The 20,362-nt window shown below is 51.4% G+C and overlaps 1 protein-coding gene across 2 annotated transcripts in view; it reads left to right on the top strand.

Annotated features, from left to right (window-relative positions):
* Window positions 1-3,493: 3,493 nt before the first annotated feature.
* The window catches only part of DGKZ (diacylglycerol kinase zeta), an 84,105-nt gene continuing 67,236 nt past the window's right edge, over window positions 3,494-20,362 (top strand). Inside the window, exons 1-2 of one of the 2 annotated variants that reach the window (XM_084630607.1) lie at window positions 3,494-3,843; window positions 19,413-19,511. In XM_084630607.1, the coding sequence (XP_084486733.1) occupies window positions 3,686-3,843; window positions 19,413-19,511 (257 nt within the window). In that variant the 5' untranslated portion in view covers window positions 3,494-3,685. The remainder of the gene's footprint in view (window positions 3,844-19,412; window positions 19,512-20,362) is intronic. The other variant, XM_084630608.1, reaches the window with a different exon arrangement.

Below are 20,362 nucleotides of genomic sequence, written 5' to 3' on the forward strand. Positions count from 1 at the left end.
GCAGGTAACAATCCTGCATGCACAAGGCTGGAGTAGGTGATGTAACAGGTCTTTCTAGCCATACAGAATAAGAGACACTGCAATTCAGAACTTGTGCACAGGATATTGCTGGAGCTTGGTGCAAAGGGGGCAAATAGTGCTGGAGAGCAGAGCATGGTGAGTGATGTAATTTTACAGCTCTCTGCTTCTTGCAAAGATCTTGCCATTTAGCACGTATGATATGGCCACAACATGCTGCTAGGCTAGAGAATACTGGGGGTGGGGGAATAATGCTCACTGTTTGTCACAGGAACATATTGCTGCCTGTGTGGTGGTTTGGACAAGGAAATAAGCAACCCGCCTGGCTTCTGCCTTTCCTAGAATCATCCGTCTGCTGAGGAACTTGAGAACTAATGTGTCCAGGTCTCTGTGTGGCACGTGGGGGATAAAGAGAGAAGTGGACAGGGAGCATGGGGTCGCTTTTAAGGACAGTCCCTGCCATGTCTCTGGGGCTTTCCTGAATTGCTGTGTGCCAAGGGAGCTGATTTTAGGGCCTAAACAGCTGTTGGGGACACACCCAGGGAAAATTCAGATGGTTCCTTTGGGGAGATGCACAGTCAAGAATCTGGCCTCACTTGCCCTTTGCTTTGATTTTATTATCATCGTTATGTGTATCCAGAGGCCCTAATCAGCATTGGGCATCATTGAGCTGGACACTACATTAACACAATGCTGCCCAGAAGGGCTCACAGTCCAATTTTAAACAGGATGCTACTGTGAGTGTAACAAAAGAGGGAAGGGGAAGCTCTCTTGTTTTTGAGTTTGGGCAGCAGCTTCCTGCTGAGAGAGGGAGTGTGAGCGACACTACTTTACTTCCTGAGCTGACAGGCTGCACTGGGAGGGGGCTCAGCACATAGAGGTCCCTGCACTCTAAGGTGCTGAACACACAGTTGAGGGGCTGGATCTCTTGAGTTTTAATTCTGGCCCTGACAATGGTGCCCTACATGATCTTGGCAGGTCTCTTCCCCTCTCTGCCTCTGTTTTCCCATCTGTAACATGGGGGACAAGGTCCTGGCCCTCTTGGCAGAGGGATTGTGAGGCTTCAGGAGTTAGTAGTGTCTGCAGAGAATTTTAACAATGGAAGGTTGTCACAGGGTTCCCGCCACTCACTGCTAGGGCACCTCTTTGTGGCTCGCCACTGGTTTGACACTTTGTCTTGTGGTTTCTCTGCCCTTTGTCCCGGTCTTTCATTCTGGGGCCTCTCTCATACGCCACACACTTCAGCGCTGTCTCTTCATCGCTTGGCCGTCTGGCCAAGTCACGATAGTTTTTCCCCCTTTTGGAATATCAGTCTCTGTAAACAAACTGCCTCAGGCAATCTTCAAAGTCCAGTATCTTGTCCGTGCCACTCCCGCAGTGACTGGTAGGGAACCCAGGCCCACCTTCTACACTGGGTTCCAGCCTAGGGACCCTACAATCAGCAGCTAAGATCCAGATAACTTCAGCCTTGCTGTTGTTTCCCCTAGACTTCTTCCTACTCCTTTCTCTCAATCCTGAGAGTGACCGCTGACTCTCTTCCCCCTGGAGCAGCCCCTTTCTGCTCTCCTCTTCCTGCCTTGCTGGGCTTCAGATTCAATGAGGGCTGTATATCCAGCGTATAAGTCACCTGATGCAGCCCATCCTGGCAGGTAGATCCTTCTGAGCCATTTTAACTCCTTCAGGGGTGGTGTGGGATGAACACGCCATCACAGAAGTACTGGATAAGTGGTCAGCACTAGTTCGTCTCCTCCTCCTCCCTTTGGTGTGTAAACACCTTGCTATGGCCCATAGGCCAATAACAGTAGTAGCCACAGGAATCAGGCATGGGGTGGCCCTTGGGACAGGTCCTGAAACATCCTTGCCCCTCCAAGTATGCTGTGAGCTGGAATGGGTTCATTTCAAAGCTACCTGCTCCTATTGATACCAGCTCCCATTCCAGTAAGGCTTCACCACTCAAGCATCTACCAGTGTGGCTATCTGTGTCTTGCTGTGTGAGTTGCTTGCAGGCTACTGATCCAAAGGTGAGCAGCAGTAGCAGCTTCGCAGGGGGGAACCAAGTCTATGGAATGAAGGCTGTCCCTGGATAACACTTTCTTGCTGCCTGGTAAGTTGGGAGGTCTTGCTAAAGCATTTCTGAGACATGGACAGCCAGCTGAAGCCAAGGTGGCATTTACACAGAATGGATGATGTTGGAGCTCAGCCTCTGACTTGCTTGGGGCGATGGTGACCTGAAATCTAGGATATAAACAGGGCACTACAGCAAGGAAGTTCACTCAGCTAGAGTCACAGATGGCATTGACTGGCAGTGCTGTGTGGAAGCTTGTGCTACTGGAGTCCTAGTTAACTCTTCCTTAACCAGAATGACACCATCCTCATTCTAATGTGGATCAGTGGCACTGAGTTTTGTCCCTGTGAGGCAACGTTTTGGCTAAGAGGTGTTAACTGTTGTCATATGAGGTTGATTTGGTGTCAGATAAAGTAAGGCTTCTTTAAAGCACTAAGACAAATAAGGTGTTGAGACAATTGCATGAAAGTGAAAGGGTTGGCAGGATGTGGCTTTGCTGCAGATGAACCAATCCAAACATGACTAAGGCACTGTCGGGAGAGTCTTTGTGTTGGCACCAACAAGGCACTGCTCTGAGGAAGCTCACATCAGTAGAACCTTAATTCAAGCTAAACAGGGTCAGTTCCGGTCAGTATTTAGATGGCAGACCTCCAAGGAACATCCCCAGGGCGTTAGTGCTTCGGCAGATGGCACTCTATGCACAGTCGGCACCAAAGTAGTCCCCCTGCACTGTGCAGGAGCCATATTTTGGATGAGCCCGACCGGCGGGGTCTTGTCCACCTGTGGTCATGAAGGATCCCACAGCGCTCTCTCCCCAGGGTCTCAGTCAAATCCAGGTGGCCTCTTTCATTCCCCCCCGGCAGTTTCCGCTGGCTAGAGTCATTTCCCTCCCTTCCTGCCCTACGCTGTTGGTGTGCGCTGGTCCCCCCAGAGTAGGGGGCCCAGTGCCCCGGGGAACTGTCCAGCGTGGAAGCGGGAGGGAGGGGGGCGGCGACGGGCGATGCGGTGGCGTGGGGCTCCGAGCTCCTTCCAGCAGCTCGCTGGCCCTGAGGGGCCCGACCGGGAAGCGGCGGCTCCAGAGCGGGGCTGTCCCCTCCCCGGGGGCTCTGCACCGGCTGCCCCCGCGCCGCATCGCCCCGCTTCGCAGCCCGGCCCCGCCTGGAGGCCGGCGCGCGCCCCGCCGGCTGGCTGCAGTGCGGGGCTCGGGCGGCAGGTGGGGCTGCCGGCTCGGCGTTGCGGCGCGGAGGCAGCGGCGCGGGCAGCTATCGGGGTCCTCGGGCGCTACCTTGCGCCGCTCCACGCTGCCTCTTCCTGCATCGCTCCGGCTGCCCGCGGGGACGCGCCCGCGGCTGGGGCCGGCTGCCCGCGGGGACGCGCCCGCGGCTGGGGCATGAGCCGGGCTGCCTGCGGGGCGCGCGCCGTGCTCTCCCAGCCCCTGGGCCAGGCGCGGGGCCGGGCTGCCTCCGGCGCGCTGCTCCTGCCGCCGCCGCCGCCGCCCCGCATGGGCGGGGGGCTCCCGCTGGCCGCCGGCACCCACGGGTATGACAGGGGCTCCCGGCGGCGGGTGAGCGCAGAGCCCCTGGGCCGGGTCCGCCACGGGTCATGGAGCCGCGGGAGCAGGAGGGCTGCGCGGGGGCCCGCGCCTCCAGCTCCCCGTCCTCCAGCAGCTCGGAGGTCTCGCTGGAGCCGGAGAAGGGCCCCGCGCCGGGGCGCAGGCACAGCAGCAAGAGGTTCACGGGGCTCAGGATCTTCGGGCGCAGGTGAGCGGCGCGGGGCCCGCGCGCCCTTGGGGAATGGGGGCGTGGGGCAGGTAGCCAGGGGCTGCAGCGCTCGCGGCCGGCCTGTCCCCGGGGCCGCTTGCCTGCAGCTGCGTCTTAACGTGGGCGCTGGCTCGGGATCCTGAGGGCGCCCTAGCCGGACTTGCCCGAGCACAGGTGCCTGCGGTGCTCCTGCCCAGAGCTCGCTCCTTCTAGGCTCTGGTCTTCGCGTCTAACTACACTTAAGTTTTGTGGGTACTAACGAGTGCAGCAATGCCTGCAAAAGCCTCAGCCACATTATACCAGCAGAAAGGTACTTTTTGCCAGTATCGCTTATTTCATTTCGGGGGGCTGGCTTGAGCTGTACTGGCAAAAGAACTCTTGCTGGTGTAAGCTGCATCTCTGCTGGAAGGGTTTGTTAATATACCTAGGGCTTTCTAGTGTAGACAAGGCCCAAGTCTTTACAGTCATATTCCTGATGCTGCAACTTGCAGGGTGGGGGAGTTATTATGTAGAGTTTGGAGAGAACAAACTACAGTTTAGCGTTTCCAAAGAACTTCACAAGTCAGGCCCAACACCTCTTTCCCCTTCCCTCATGCTTGCCATTGGACTTCTTTATTTTGCTGCTTACTATATGGTTAAACTTCGGAACTCAATGCTGCAATATATTATGGAGTCAGGAAAAGAAAAAGCCCAGTAGTGTAACAGCAGTGACATTGGCTTTTGTACGAATGCAAGGGGTATTGATCCTCATACTTCAGGGCATCGGTTGATCACTAGGTGGGGTCAGCAAGAAATCCAAGCGTACAGTGTCATAAAACTAGCTTTTGGCTGTTGGAAATAAAAGAGGAGGCTAGATAGACCATTGGTCTGTTTTTTGCTGCGGTGGGAGGTGATCTGAGGCAAGAAACTCCCTATTATTCGTACACGGTCCATTTCCCCCAGACACGCCTTTCCTTTGCTCCTGGGACCCTCAGATAGTACCGCTCACCCTCTAGTGAGTGAACTTGAGCCATGTTGTTGCTGGTTCACACTTCCTGCCGTTTGCTGATTCCTGTAGAATTTAGGCTGTATGCTTCTTTGGAGCAGGGACCATGTCTTTGTACTGTTTGTGTATGTACAGTGCCAAGCACAATGGGGACCTGATCCTGACTGGAACTTCTGGGTGCTAATGTAATAGAAATACTAAATAATCAGATTGGGAATTCTCCCTGCAAAACCAGTGGAAGAGGTTCCATGTGTGGGCTTATGTGGAGAGTCTAGCAGCTCATAGATATAAAGCCCCTGTCCCATCCTCTCCTTAAATTGCACTGGATCAGCCTGCCCTGGAGGTCTGAGAGGAAGCAGGACTGTTCATAGTTAGTAAGGCCAGAAGGGACCATTGTGGCCATCTAGCCTGACCTCCTGTGTAACACAGGCCATAGAACTTCCCCTAAATAATTCCTGGAGCAGAGCTTTTAGAAAAACATCCAGTCTTGGTTTAAGCATTGTCAGTGGTGAAGAATTCACAAAAACCGTTGGTAAATTGTTCCAATGGTTAATTACCTTCACTGTTTTAAAAAAAAACAAAAACAACCCCCCTCCCCCCCACAAATTTTCATTATTTCTAGTCTCTTATCCAATTAGAGATAAGAGCACAGCTGGAGTGAAGACAGTGCTTGGCTATCAAAGAGGTGTGTTGGGAGTTGCAACCCAGGAGTTGGTATTAGGGACAATATGCATCTCAGATGAACAGAGAGGCACATATCAGCTGGATTGAAGTATGGGGACTGGTGACCAGAAGGAGCTGTTTCTTCAGGTTCCCTGTTGCTCCAGTGTTTGTGTCTTTACTTAGTGCTTGTGGGGCAGGGGTATCTCCAGACCAGGAAGGGTTGGGTCTCTTAGGGTATGTCTGCACCGTGCGGGGAGGGAAATCCACAGCAGCGAGTCTCAGAGCCTGGGTCAGCTGACTTAGCCTTGTGCTACAAGGCTCAAAATGGCAGTATAGATACCCGTAGTACAGTATAGATCAGAGGTTCTCAAACTGTGGTTCACGAGCTCCATTCGGGTGGTCCGCAGATAGTTCCCTCTAAGGTGCATGTCTGGCCAGCCACACGTGAGAGAATGAAGGGCCACCCACCTTATTAGTGGAGCCATGCAGGCGTGGCACCGACTAGGTACCTGGACCCTGGAGAAGACGCACATGTAAGGTGAGGTGGTGGCCTTGTGAGGCATGGGGGGGTAGGTGGGAGGGGGCAGTGGGGTGAGAAGAGGGGGTGGGGGAAATATGGGACATGGAGGGCTGCGGCGGCCAGAGAAAGAGGCGACTTTCCCCAGCTCTAGGGCTGTGGTTGCCACGGAGAGACCCCCCCTCCTTCCCAGCCCCAGCTCGAGGGCTGCCGCGTTGTGGGAGAGAGGGAGAGAACCCCTCCTTCCCAGACCCAGCTCGAGGGCTGCCGCGGTGGGGGAGAGAGGGCACATCCATTTAGTTAGAAAGGTAAGACTACTGATATTAAAATATGAGTTGTGTGCTTTTATTTGTAGAACAAAAAGCCATTAATTATTATTCAGGTTTATTCACCTAGCGCTTTTATCCAAAGCACTTCACAATAGTTAGCTAATGGTACAAACAATATTTGGAAAGATTAAGTGGTCCGCCGAGACCCGCAGCAATTTTCAAGTGGTCCGTGGAAAAAAAAATGTTTGAGAACCACTGGTATAGATACTGTACTGCTATTTTGAGCCCTTTAGTGTGAACCTGAGTCAGTTGACCCGGGCTCTGAGATTCGCTGCGGTGAGTTGTTAGGTTTGGTCTTGTTTTGTTTTGCAATATAGCTGTAGCCATAGGAGCAGGCACCATGTCTTCCTCTGTATCTTGTACTCCTTTCTCCTTCATCTCACTGGGCCACATTCCATCCTTCGGCTGTGGAGCTGCTCTTCAGAAATCCACTACTTCAATCCAGCTGATATGTGCCTCTCTGCTTCCTCTTTGTGCAAGTAGCGTCAGTACCACTTGCTTTGCTGGGGAGTGTGGGAAGGGGCTGTGTAGGTCTGTGCACCTGGCAAGCAGGGTCAGGCTGCTGTCCTTGGACCCACGGATTCTGTGTTTCATAGATGTACCCTCACTGGGCTGACTGGGATGCTCTGTGTGGGTGGCTGATGGTCATAATTTCAGTCCTAGAGATGTAATTAGAGGCTCCTGCCCACAAGAGAACGGCCTAGTGTCTGATTAGGCAGTGAACAATATGCAGTGGCAAAGGACTGGACCAGATGTGGTGACAGCTGGTTGAGTCAGTGTGTAATCATGCTGGTCAGTGTGGAGGCTGCACTGTGCTCTGTATGGTGGGTGTTACTAAGCGGTTGCCAGTCTGTTCACACATTGCAAGATAATTCAAGGTAATATGTGGTGAATCAATGTGAATCAAATGCACCTTGTTCCTGGCCTCTGCTATTTCAGTCCTGGGCAGCCCATATACAGCTCTGACAATGCCCCTTGATCCTGACATACCACCTGCCCACACCCCACTGTTTCAGTCCTGAGACATCTCCACAACTGAAACTGCTGACTGTGTGAGGGGAGTATGTGAGGGTTATTTTTCCTGGTAATGTCAGAAGTGTTGAGGCAGGTGCAGAACCTTACAGGTTAAGAGCCTGGTTACGCTGTGAAGTGGCCTGGGGTGAGCTGGACACAAGGGTGATGGGGTCGGTGATGTGTTTGGAATCTCTCTGAGCACTGTTTCCTTTGACTCACTGAATGTAAATTGAGTAAAGGAAAACTGGGAATCATCCTCCCACACAGCCCTCTTTGCTGCAGATATGGGACTCTGGCATCTCTGGTTCTGCACTCTGAGCTGACTGAGTAACATCTCCTTTCCTCTCTGGCTGTGACAGAACAATCCTGCAGCCCCTGGGAGATGAGTGCCATCTGCCCCCTGCAGAGCATTAAGCCTGCAAGCCTACCAGGCGCTTCAGGCAATGATTGTGATGTCCCCTGGGCTGTGAGGCTCCGGGGTGCTTGCTTGCTTTTACCCCATTTTCCTTGTCTACAGGCCCCATGTGCTGCTTCCTCCCCCATCACTCACCTGAATTTGTCAGACTTCCAGTGTTTGCCCCATTCCTCCCCAGCCTTAATGCTGTGGGGCACTAGCTCATTGTTCAGTGTTCTGGAGACTGTTTGATTCCCATCCTCCTGGCAGTGCCTCATGCTGAGGTTCCATGCCCATGTGAGTGAGGGGCAAAGAGATGTACACCCATTCTGTGATGCACACGCTCCAGTCAGCTACGTAAAAGAATAAATGGACACAAATCAGATGTCAAGAATTATAACATTCATAAACCAGTCGGAGCACACTCCAATCTCTCTGGTCACTCAATCACAGACATGAAGGTCGCTATCTTAAAACAAAAAAACTTCAAATCCAGACTCCAGTGAGAAACTGCTGAATTGGAATTCATTTGCAAATTGGATACTATTAATTTAGGCTTAAATAGAGACTGGGAGTGGCTAAGTCATTATGCAAGGTAGCCTATTTCCTCTTGTTTTTTCCTACCCCCCCCCCCCAGATGTTCAGGTTTAACTTGGATTTAAAAGCAAGCAAGTTTGGATGAGCTATTACCAGCAGGAGAGTGAGTTTGTGTGTGTATGGGGGTGGGGGTGTGTGTGAGAGAACCTGGATTTGTGCAGGAAATGGCCCAACTTGATTATCATGCACATTGTGTAAAGAGTTGTCACTTTGGATGGGCTATCACCAGCAGGAGAGTGAATTTGTGTGGGGGGGTGGAGGGTGAGAAAACCTGGATTTGTGCTGGAAATGGCCCAACCTGATGATCACTTTAGATTAGCTATTACCAGCAGGACAGTGGGGTGGGAGGAGGTATTGTTTCATATTCTCTGTGTGTATATAAAGTCTGCTGCAGTTTCCACGGTATGCATCCGATGAAGTGAGCTGTAGCTCACGAAAGCTCATGCTCAAATAAATTGGTTAGTCTCTAAGGTGCCACAAGTACTCCTTTTCTTTTTGCGAATACAGACTAACACGGCTGTTACTCTGAAACCTCTTTACTCTCTTTCTCTCATGCCAGCCCTTATATTGATATGAGCAGGCCTGACGTGTTGCCAAGGTGACTCCATCACAGGGCTGGCTTCCTTCTGCTCCGGTTTCAGATTTGGCAGCAGAGGCTGGCACAGTGCATGATGCCATCTCTGTCCTTCTCCCAAGATTAGATAGTCTCTCCTCTCCTTCTTAAGGACACGTACCCCCTTGTGGGGGTATATATACTGCAGTTTTAAGTGCAACATTATCTGTAGGGAGAGAACTGTGAGGTGTGTGTCTGTGTGGACCCCTAGGTGATGAGGAGGGTGGGAGTGTTACACAGGACAGTATAGAAAGAGGTAGGGTATGTGTGTGTGGGAAGGGACGTCCTGCATACTCATCACATTGTACTGTCCAGCATTGCTGGAATATCTAGTCCAGCAATCTGGTGGCTGTATCCTTTCTTGTACCTCTTCTTTCAGCAGAAGTACCGTGCTAGGTTGTTCCCCTCTGGATGGGGATACATCACTTAAGAACCTCAGTCATGGGCACTGCAGAAAAATATAGGGTAGCTAGAATTCTTTATGGGCCTTGGAGAAAGGGAAAGTCCTTGTACAGTGATCCTTGGAGTGGGGTGTGGGTACCGTGTAGGACATCAGCTGTGAGCTGCTTCAGTTGCTATGCAAGCGGCTCCCATCTGAATTTCAGAGTGGCAAATGGGTTTGAGTCCCACTTGATTGGGAGTGAGGTGGGGCTGGCATTTGGTGTATTTGGGGCAGTGTTTTGGGGAGGATAGTACTGGACAGTCTTTATCCCTGGTATGCGCTTCCTTCTAACCGTGATTGACTGAGAAGCGTACACCTCCCTTAGGCTGGAATGTGGCCAGCACATGGGGGTTAAATCCACAGGGACCTTTTGTGACCACAAGTGATCAGAAATTTGGGTTTATGTCCTGTCTGAAAGATGTCCCCTCCAGAATCACAATGACCCCTAACATTTGGGTCAATCCTCACTTAGATAGGAGGGCGCCCCCAGCTGAGTCATCCACACCATGCTCTGAAGCACCTGACTGCTCCTTGAAAGTCTCCCATCCTAGCACTGCCCAGACCTGACATTGCTTACTATAGCTTGAGCTGGTGATCTTTGTAGCCTCAGGTGACATGGCAACAGCCTTCTTGCATTTAATCAGGTAAGCAGTGAGTACATGGATCTACAGGCAATACTGTATAGGAGAGATTGAGCCATTGCCAGCCCCTCTGCCCTTTGCCTGGCATGTGCCTTCACCAGCCATGTATGCCCCAGATACCCGCCCACCCAAATAGCTGACACCTGATGTATCACCACTACCTCACTGCAATGGAATCCTGCGGGTGGATTGCAGCGTAGCCCAAGCTGCTTACAGCCACGCTCTGCTCTAATAAAAATAGTGTCACTGGAGGGGCAACAAATCCAAACGGTGAGGGCATTCCCCCTGCTTCCCACTCTTTTCTCTGGGATCCAGAGCGGGCATCAGTGGCACGTGATGCCTGTGAACTTGGTGCCACCTCTAATAAAGTGCTCCCTGGAGAGCTGAGATTGGGCCTGGTAGGCGGAAGAGGCAGTGGCACTAGCTTTCTCTGAAAGCCACAACTGCAGCAAGTTCGGTTCATGCATTCTGAGACCAGGCTGATTTCTGTATCTTGTAATTGTCTTAAAGGGAGGGTGGAGTAATTGGCTCTGGAATTGATACAGACAAGCGCACGGTGCATGCATCTGGGCCCCAGATGGGCAGTTCTTTTAATTGGGCTGATGAAGAGAGTGGAGCTGATCAGGTGATAAGGAATTTAATCCCCACCACCTTTCTGGCTACCCCACTCCTCACGTTGTAAGTGAGCCATCAGAATGAAGTCCCTCCCATGGGGTGGGGGTAGGGCGGGTTTGCATGTGATGGGGATTAAACCTTTCCTAACCTTCCTTTCCGTATAGGTGAGCAGTTGAAATAGGGCCGCATCCATGGGGTGTAATGGGCTCTTCATGAGAGGAGGTAAATAGGGTGATCAAACCAAACACTGAGAGTTATAAACCATGGGGATGTTCATGATCAGCAGTGATGGCAGTACAGGCCCCAGTCCAGGGTTGTAGATGGAGCTGCCAGCTAGCTTGTCGTATGAGTCTGGCTGACCTCCTTCCCTTGTCTCTGTGCTATCACACTGTGACCCTGGGAACGGGGTGAGAGGAGCAGTTATGCTAGGGAAGGTCTGTGGGGTGGGGCAGTATACAGGCAAACATGAAACCAAAGCAAGCTCCCGCCTACACCTCTCTGAGATGTTACTCAGTTTGGGAACTTGGTGTCTTTGTTTCATGTATGTGTGGAGGTGTGTGAGAGGAGTCTCTGTAGCCTGTACTCTGCTGGGCTGTCTCCTCCTCCCCCAGTTCCCATTGCACTAGCTGTATTGTTCACTGTCCTCTTTAATTGACTACCTTTCTGTATGTGAACTCTTCTAAATCTGCTACTTAATTTTCAGTCTGTTGCTCTTGTCACAAACCAGGGGGCCTTGCCACAGAATATGGGCCCAGTTTGCTGCGGTGTAGTACATGGGGCCGTGTATATATCTCCATATATCATGCATATATCACTTCAGACACAGCTGTACCTGGATGTGGCTCTTGAGCAGAGGGTGGGAAAAGATACCCCCCCTGCCCACCCCCCCCCCACACGCACACTAGCTGGGGTCCAGGAAGCCACCCATGGTGAAACCTTCAACCTCCAGTTCTTCCCGTTCCTTTCACTTCACAGGTAATGAGCATAGGCGGGAAGAAGGGCTTTGCTGTTTGCTTGCCTGTGCAGGAGCCAGTGCCTGGGCTCCTGAGCTAAGCTGTATCTGCAGGAGTTTTGGGCAGCTGCTTCTTCAAATCAGCGGCACTGCTATGGGTACCCGCATGTCCCCACAGTATGCCAACGTTTTTATAGCTGACTTAGAATAACGCTTCCTCAGCTCTCGTCCCCTAATGTCCCTACTCTACTTGCACTACATTGATGACATCTTCATCATCTGGACCCATGGAAAAGAAGCCCTTGAGGAATTCCACCATGATTTCAACAATTTCCATCCCATCATCAACCTCAGCCTGGACCAGTCCACAAAAGAGATCCACTTCCTGGACACTATGGCGCTAATAAGCGATGGTCACATAAACTCCACCCTATACTGGAAACCTACTGACCGCTATTCCTACCTACATGTCTCCAGCTTTCACCCAGATCACACCACATGATCCATTGTCTACAGCCAAGCTCTACGATACAACCACATTTGCACCAACCCCTCAGACAGAGACAAACACCTACAAGGTCTCTCTCAAGCATTCTTACAACTACAATACCCACCTGCTGAAGTGAAGAAACAGATTGACAGAGCCAGGAGAGTAGCCAGAAGTCACCTACTACAAGACAGGCCTAACAAAGAAAATAACAGAACGCCACTAGCTGTCACCTTCAGCCCCCAACTAAAACCTCTCCAACGCATCATCAAGGATCTACAACCTATCCTGAAGGACGACCTATCGCTCTCACAGAACTTGGGAGACAGGCCAGTCCTTGCTTACAGACAGCCCCCCAACCTGAAGCTAATACTCACCAGCAACCACACACCACAGAACAGAACCACTAACCCAGGAACCTGTCCTTGCAACAAAGCCCATTGCCAACTGTGTCCACATATCTATTCAGGGGACATCATCACAGGGCCTGATCACATCAGCCACACTATCAGAGGCTCGTTCACCTGCACATCTACCAATGTGATATAGGCCATCATGTGCCAGCAATGTCCCTCTGCCATGTACATCGGCCAAACTGGACAGTCTCTACGTAAAAGAATAAATGGACACAAATTGGACGTCAAGAATTAGAACATTCAAAAACCAGTCAGAGAACACTTCAATCTCTCTGGTCACTCAATTACAGACCTAAAAGTGGCAATTCTTCAACAAAAAGACTTCAGAAACAGACTCCAAGGAGAGACTGCTGAATTGGAATTAATTTGCAAACTGGATACAATTAACTTAGTCTTGAATAGAGACTGGGAGTGGATGGGTCATTACACAAAGTAAAACTATTTCCCCATGTTTATTCCCTCCCCCCTTCCTCAGACGTTCTTGTCAACTGCAAAAGGTTCCTCCTCCCCCACCCCCGCTCTCCTGCCTGTACTAGCTCATCTTAAGTGATCACTCTCGTTACAGTCTGTATGGTAACACCCATTGTTTCATGTTCTCTATGTATATAAATCTCCCCACTTTATTTTCCACAGTATGCATCCGATGAAGTAAGCTGTAGCTCACGAAAGCTTATGCTCAAATAAATTGGTTAGTCTCTAAGGTGCCACGAGTCCTCCTTTTCTTTTTGCGGATACGGACTAACAGGGCTGCTGCTCTGAATCCTCTCCTGCTGACACTTCTGTTTTTGTGGGGGAGGTGACAAGCTACAGCTCCTGCTTGTGCTGCCCTGCAGAGGTCAGAGCAGTGGGCTGCCTGTGTCTCCATGCTCACTGCTGTGGAGAAGGTGGCAGGTCTCCTAATCTGATTAGGGGCCAGAATGTGCCTTCCAGGAAACTCTGTAATCCAGTCAAGGGGGCGAGATCCAGGGGAGGGCAACTAACCCTTTGTCCTGCGGGAGTGGGCCCTTCATTAGAGTGCAAAGGGGAACATTTCTGCCTGGGCCTGTTTCTCATTCCAGGGGCATTGGAAACTTGTTGGATATTGGTGTTGTGGGCATGGGGTGCGGCTAGAGGCACTTAGATTCATGGAGTCCAAGGCCAGAAGGGACCATTGTGATCAACTGGTCTGACCTCCTGTGTAACACAGGCCATAGAACTTCACTTGTGTTGGTACGGGCCATGTCAGGAGGGTTGTTGGGCATTGGAAATGTGGGTATGGGCCCTATTGGGGCAGAAATGCTGGGCATCAGGGCAGGGATAGGCCCTGGCAGCAGGGACAGGGGTCCCTCCCTGGCAAGGAGGGCAGGAGCTCGGGCAGAGAGAGGGGGAAGAAGTGCTACGAACAGGAATTGATGGAGTGATTAAGGGTCCCTGGATGGTGGGGGTGGAGAGGCGCTGCCCCAGTACAAGCAGTCATTAAAACTCAGGTCATCTTGTGTGTGGTATCTAGAGCAACGAAGGACTAGTACCTTCAACCATGCCCAGACTCTGTCAGTCCTCTCCTGTCTTTGTATGAGGATGCCATTCCCAGTGGAGTGCACTCCTATTTTCAGAAGGAACCCTTGGAGCATCTTTCCTGAGTCCTCTGGGTCCAGCTGTCCGGCTCCAAGAGCCAGCAGGTATCTCCCACTGCTGATCCCAACCTTCATCTCTTTCCAGCCTTCTCTGGCCTTGGCTCTCTGGCTTAGGAAGAACAGCTGGTTAGCCTCTCCCTGGCTTTTTCCCCCTCAGCCCTTTTCAGCCTCCCAGCACTGGCTTTGGGTCTATAAGATCAGCCAGTTAGTCCCTCTGCTTTAATTCCTGATAATTCCTTCCTCTTTGCAGGAAGCACCTGCAAATCTTTCCCTAGAGACCTCCTCCAGTCTCCTCCCCACTGCTCTGATTCACGGGGGTGTCACTTCTGACCTTTTTTAGCCCCCAGGTGCTGCCCCACCCTCTTAATTGGCCAAACTGGGAGCAACCATTTTGGCACAGGAGGGCTGGACATGCTTCCTTTACAGGGGCCAGCGACTCTGTGGTAGGACTGTAACTCTACAGCAAGATGAGTCTATGGTCTACTGAAAGTGTGGGGACAGCGTAAGTGTGGGGACAGCGTAAATTATACTGAGTTCAACATCAAAGCAAGCAACATGGATAGCTGCAGCAATTTCACACTTTCCAGCATGGATCGGAAGTAGCTGTAGAATGCTGAGACTTTCTGTGGAGTTTGGATCTGGCTAAGGAGAAAGTTGGGTGTGTGTGAAGTCTGCTTCCTGTGCTGTCCCCAGTCTGGGGAGAAATAGAGGCCTCTGTCTCCTGGGCTCTGAGTCAGGCATCTTTCTCTAGGCCAAAATTCAGCTAATAAAAAATTAAATTCTGCCTGGTCATGCTGTGTAGGTGGCCACTGCCTCACTCAGGGGAGCTGAAAGCCAGTGTCCAGTGGGAGAAGGGAATGGGAAGCAGAGGCATTTTTTTCCCTCTCCTCCCTGTATTGGGTATATTCAGCGAGACGCTGATATGAAATGCCTGCATTCAGTTTATATGTCATTGGCTTGACAAGCTATACAAACACAACCAGTGTGTAACGGAGGTGGAGCTGTCAGGTCTGTGTCATAATCCGCCTAGGGCAGGGCTTCACCCTATGTTGGGGGTTACTGCCCAGTGGTAGGTAGCTCGGTGCCATCTATACAACTCTCCCTCGTCCATGCCCAGCTCCTCCTCGTTGCTTTTTGATTAAGTCTTTTGTCCCTGATCATCTGGGGACTTTCTGGCTCCTTCATGTGCAGACCCTGGCCAGTCTCTCCCTGTTATGCTTTTTGCAGTTGCTCCTTGCTAGGTTTGGAATGTGCTTTGTGACTCAGTTTCCACCTCTGGTTTATGATCAGAAGTTCTGCATCTGATGAGAGTGTGCAATAAGTTTGCACCTCTCCCCACAATGAGGGATCTGCTGGGATGACAGATCCTTGCAGGCAACTTTAGTTATTTGTCCATCCCTATGATTTGGATGTTGGTCTGGTACACTGAGCATCATTCACCTTTGTGGAAGGTTGTGTGCTCTCCTGTTTGGGAGGTGAGACCTGACGATGGTGCTGTAGTACTGGAGCACGGTTTTGTTTGAATATAGTCAGACACCACGGATTAATCCCCACCAGCTGCTCGTGCAGGCACGTGCGCATGCCTGTGCCTGCTGCACTATGCTTACAAAGGCTACTGAACCGATCTTCCGAGTGCCCTGCAGAACGTTCCCTACTGTCAGTAACCCTCACTGCTGAGGTGTTAAACTACTCTGCTTAAACTATGCATGGAGCAGCAGCTAATGGCAGACTTGAGTCACAATGCGAAGGTGGTCGCAACCCCACGTTTGGGTGTGTTCCAATAAATGCTGCCCTGGTGCCATTCTCTTGGGGCACAGAAATCTGGTCCGGGTTAGTTTTTCCTCGCACTCCAGCCAAGGCTTCACCCCAGGTCCATTCCAAGGGAGCACAGGATGCAAGGTTCATCTCTTCCCAGGACGGCTACTTGGGGGCAGTCCTGGGCTTGGAAACCAAGTCTGTGCTGGAAGTCACATGAGTCCATAGGCTTCTGTCCCAGGAAGCTAACAAAGCACCTCACTGCACAGGGGGTTTCCCCTACTATGGTGCAGCTTGTCTCTACGGGAAGTGCTGGTGCCACAAACAGCCTGTTGTTCACCCGCTGCTTGAACTCTAGTGTGACAGATGGCCCAGGTGCAGCTCCACTGCATGTATCCAGTAGAGTAGATGCTCCAGCTCTTGGAGTCTCCCTTTCCCTTCCCCCTAGGTCATATATCTCTCTTCCCCCTCCCTCTCCTGAAGTCTGGGTCTGGAGCCTGGAGCTGAATTCTCCTCTCCCCCTAGGGGAGGTTGTCTGGCTCCATTGGTGGGGTGAGGAATTTCAAGCCTCAACAGACATCAGCCCTGAAGCGCTCAAGGAGCGGGGGTCCATGCAGATGCTGATTGGGACCCAACTTCCCCATGTAGCCCTCAGGGGAAGGGGAATGTGCTGGGCCACGTGCTGGCTGCTCTGTGTGAAAGTTCTCTCAATCGGATTATTTGTATCTTATCGTATAGTCAGTGCCTTCAGTTGCCCTGATTCTGCTGTAAGCCTCTTACTGCAAAACCCGGGGTCACCATTAAACAGCACATCACACCCAGGAGCATTGCTGCAGGCACTTGGCAGCCAGCTGACTGTGTTAAAATATGGGAGGTTCTCCATGGATTTTGCCCCTCTCAAGGGCTAGCAGATGGCAGGATTAAGGGGCTGCTCCACTAGTATGGGGTCCCTCAGTGACTTTCTCTGAGTGTTGAAGTGGGATCTGTCTTACTGGGGCTTGCAGGGGGGTTAACACAGTAGGAGCTGGCTAAGAGGGATGCTAATCAGGGAGGAGATGAGATCCAGCATCCTGCCTTTCCTCTGTGGAGCAGTAGATCCACCCAGTGTAGGGGACAGCAGGGCCTAGGCCAGGGGCTTGGACACACTTGTTGAGCTGGTTTCTTGCTGTTGCGCACTTGTGCTGGATGCTGGCGGACATAGGCCTGCAGGTGTCATTGCTCTTCCAGACCCAGCTAATTCCACTTTAAATCCATCTGCCTTTCTACCTATCTAGGTATAGTACTTCTTGTAACTGGAGTAATCCCTCTTCCCCAGCAAACACACCCACCTTGCCTTGCTGTCCCATGTTTTCCAGGTGCATGTGACAAGGGCTCCTTTCTTGCGATCTTCCCCATGAGCGTCCCTCTCTCCCTTCAATAGGGGGCATGGTTATCAGGGGCACACTGCCATCAGATAGGTGATCATGTGGTTATCAGATCAGTGGGAGAGGCACACAGAGGCTCCCTGGCTCTAGGAGCTGGTGGTGTCCTATGGTGAGGGCTGGTGGGCTGCCCAAGAGAGAGAGAGGCTGGGATGTATCACTGGGCTGGCCTGTGTGGTACATGGGGAGGAGCAGCAGGGCAATTCAAGTTTCACATTTTAAGGTTGGCAGCATTGCGGTCCTGTGGCCCTCTCAGGCTTTGCTGGGGCTGCCTTATACACCTTATTTCAAGGATATGTCATTCAGCTGGAGCTTGTAATCGGTACTGTTGGCCCAGGTAGGGGCTTTTTATAGACAGTGTTGTTCATCGGCGACTTGGGTGCTGTGTGTGCATCTCATCACTGCCCTGCACGCCCCCTCTGGGAAGTAAAGGGTGACAGCGGGATGTCACACCTCCTGTCTGAGGCTTCCAGCAAGGACCCAATTGTACATGTCTGACATCAGGCCGTCACCTGCCTGAAAACTTTGACTGTAATTTGAATACTGTGGAGAGCAGGCAGCAGGCTAAATGGGCCCTTTTCCATCTGCAGTTTCTGTGGTGACTAACTCACTTCACACACAGGCCACTCATTTGGTTTGGATTTGAACTGCTGACCGAAAGCCCAGTAAGCCATTCCCACTGCCCCTTGGCTTGGTCGGAAGTGCGACTGCTTTTCCGTAAGGCTGGTGTCCGTGGTTGAGCCATGGTGGAATTCAGGGTGCAAATATCTTGGCTTCTGTTTTCCCAGCTGCCCTGACTAAACAAGGCTTCGTGCTGGTTCACGCAAAGTTTGTCAGGTGCCTCTGTCATTTATTTGAAATTCAAATAAATAGCTGTGACTGGCAGCCAAGGTGCTGGATTGAGGGCTGCCAAGGGACAGGAGCCACTGTGGTGCCGTGGGCAGGAGGGTGGGGGAGGTGAGCACAGTTCCTGCTGTTAGATCAATCACCTGACTCTCCTCCCTCAGCCTTGCTAAAAAGTATCTGGGTCACACACAGGCAGCTGTTTAAAGCACATTGACACAGGCCTGTGCACTCTTGCTGCTTGTAGTGCAGTGCTGCCACCTGGTGGTGAAAGTCATTTGCTGCATCTATTCTGTTGTCTGAGTTGAGCCTACAGATCCTGTAAAAAGAAAAGGAGTACTTGTGGCACCTTAGAGACACGTACTCCTTTTCTTTTTGCGACTACAGACTAACACAGCTGCTACTCTATCATACAGATCCTGTGAATCAGTGGAAGAGGATATAAAAGAGATACGGTCTAATTCTTCCCCCCCTCCCTCCCCCAGCCCCCCGCAGTTCCTGAGATCCCCACAGTGTTTCTAGGGGTGCAGGAATTAGAGATGTGACCTGAAGGGCATCCAGTCCTCCTGGCCAGAGGCTGAGGGATCCCATGCAGAGGGTCAGTAGTGCAAATTTTCAGACTTTGCCCCATGTGTTTTGGGCTTGGTGGCTGATTGGCTATGGGCACAAAGCGGCTCTGCTGCCCACTTATCAGGATAGTCCCAGCTGATGGCAGTAGTGGCCTGAGTGCTGTGTTTGGTCTTTGCTGGCTGTAAAATGGAAACGGAGGTCTTTCCCGTCCCACCATGGTGTGGCCTTTTTATTGTATTTAAAGTGAATTTAGTAATGTGGTGTTACACTCAAGGTACCAATTGGGGATTGGTCCTGCTTTGAGCAGGGGGTTGGGCTAGATGACCTCCTGAGGCCCCTTCCAACCCTGATATTCTATGATTCTATACAGGTATGGGCTCCAGTGACATGCTGCTGGAGTGACTCATAGATTCCAAGGTCAGAAGGGACCATTGTGGTCATCTAATCTGACCTGTGTAACATAAGCCACAGAACTTCGTTTCCCCCCCCCCCCCCAAAAAAAAAAAAAAGAATAACTTCCCAGGAATGGTGGTGCATACACTGGGGGAAGTGCAACCAAGGTGGGGGCTTCAGAGTGCTGGGTGTTGAGGATGGGGGTGACAGGGCAAGGTTGCTTCGTGGTGGGAGGGGAGGCTGTGCGTGTCATGGTACTGGCAGGTGGGGGTATGTGGAGCTTGCTGACCACTCTCTTTGTGTCCCTAGACTCCACCTGCCCCACAAAGGCGTCCTCCCTTCCCTCCAGGGCAGCCAGCCCAGCCGTTGGGGATCCAGGAGGATAAAGCACAGGCCAGCAGTGTATAAGTATGTGGCATTTTTATTAGCTTCCCCAAGCTGTGTAGTTTCAGCAGCTGCAGCAACATCACTGTTCAAGAGCTCTCCTCCCTCCCACTCGCATCTCACCTTATGTTACCCTCTTGTGTCTGCATGAAACCAGGCTGCTGAGGGCCAGGCTGCCTGCCCATCTTGTGTGTCACTAACCTTGTCCCAGAGGGCAGCGCTCTGAGCTGGACTTTAATCTGCTAACGTGGCAGCCTTGCCCTGGTTATTCTGCTACCGAGAAGCTTGTGACCTTCCGATGTCACCGTCCATGAGCATTTCTGCTGGCTGCAGAGGTGGGGGACAGTGGAGCAGCTGGTGGCTCCCCAACAGTCCTGGATTTATGACACTGTAGTGCCAAGAACCTTGACAACTGGAGCTCTATAAAGACCTAAGACTGGTAGATGATCTAAATCAGTCGTTCTCAACCCCGGGTACTCAGAGATCTTCCAGGGGATAGGTATATCAACTCATCTAGATATTTGCCTAATTTTACAGCAGGCTACATAAAAAGCACTAGCAAAGTCAGTACAAACTAAAATGTCATACACACAATGACTTGTTTATACTGCTCTATATACTATACACTGAAATGTAAGTGCAATATTTATATTCCAGTTGATTTTTTTTAATAATTATATGGTAAAAATGAGACAGTAAGCAATATTTCAGTAGTAGTGGGCTGTGACACTTTTGTATTTTTGTGTCTGATTTTGAAAGCAAGTCATTTTTAAGTGAGGTGAAAGTTGGAGGTATGCAAGACCAGTCAAACTCCTGAAAGGGGTACAGTAGTCTGGAAAGGTTGAGAGCTACTGATCTAAACAAGGCTGTCCAAG

Source organism: Lepidochelys olivacea (assembly GCF_965140295.1).
Source record: "Lepidochelys olivacea isolate rLepOli2 genome assembly, chromosome: 6".
NCBI classification, from domain to species: Eukaryota; Metazoa; Chordata; order Testudines; family Cheloniidae; genus Lepidochelys; species Lepidochelys olivacea.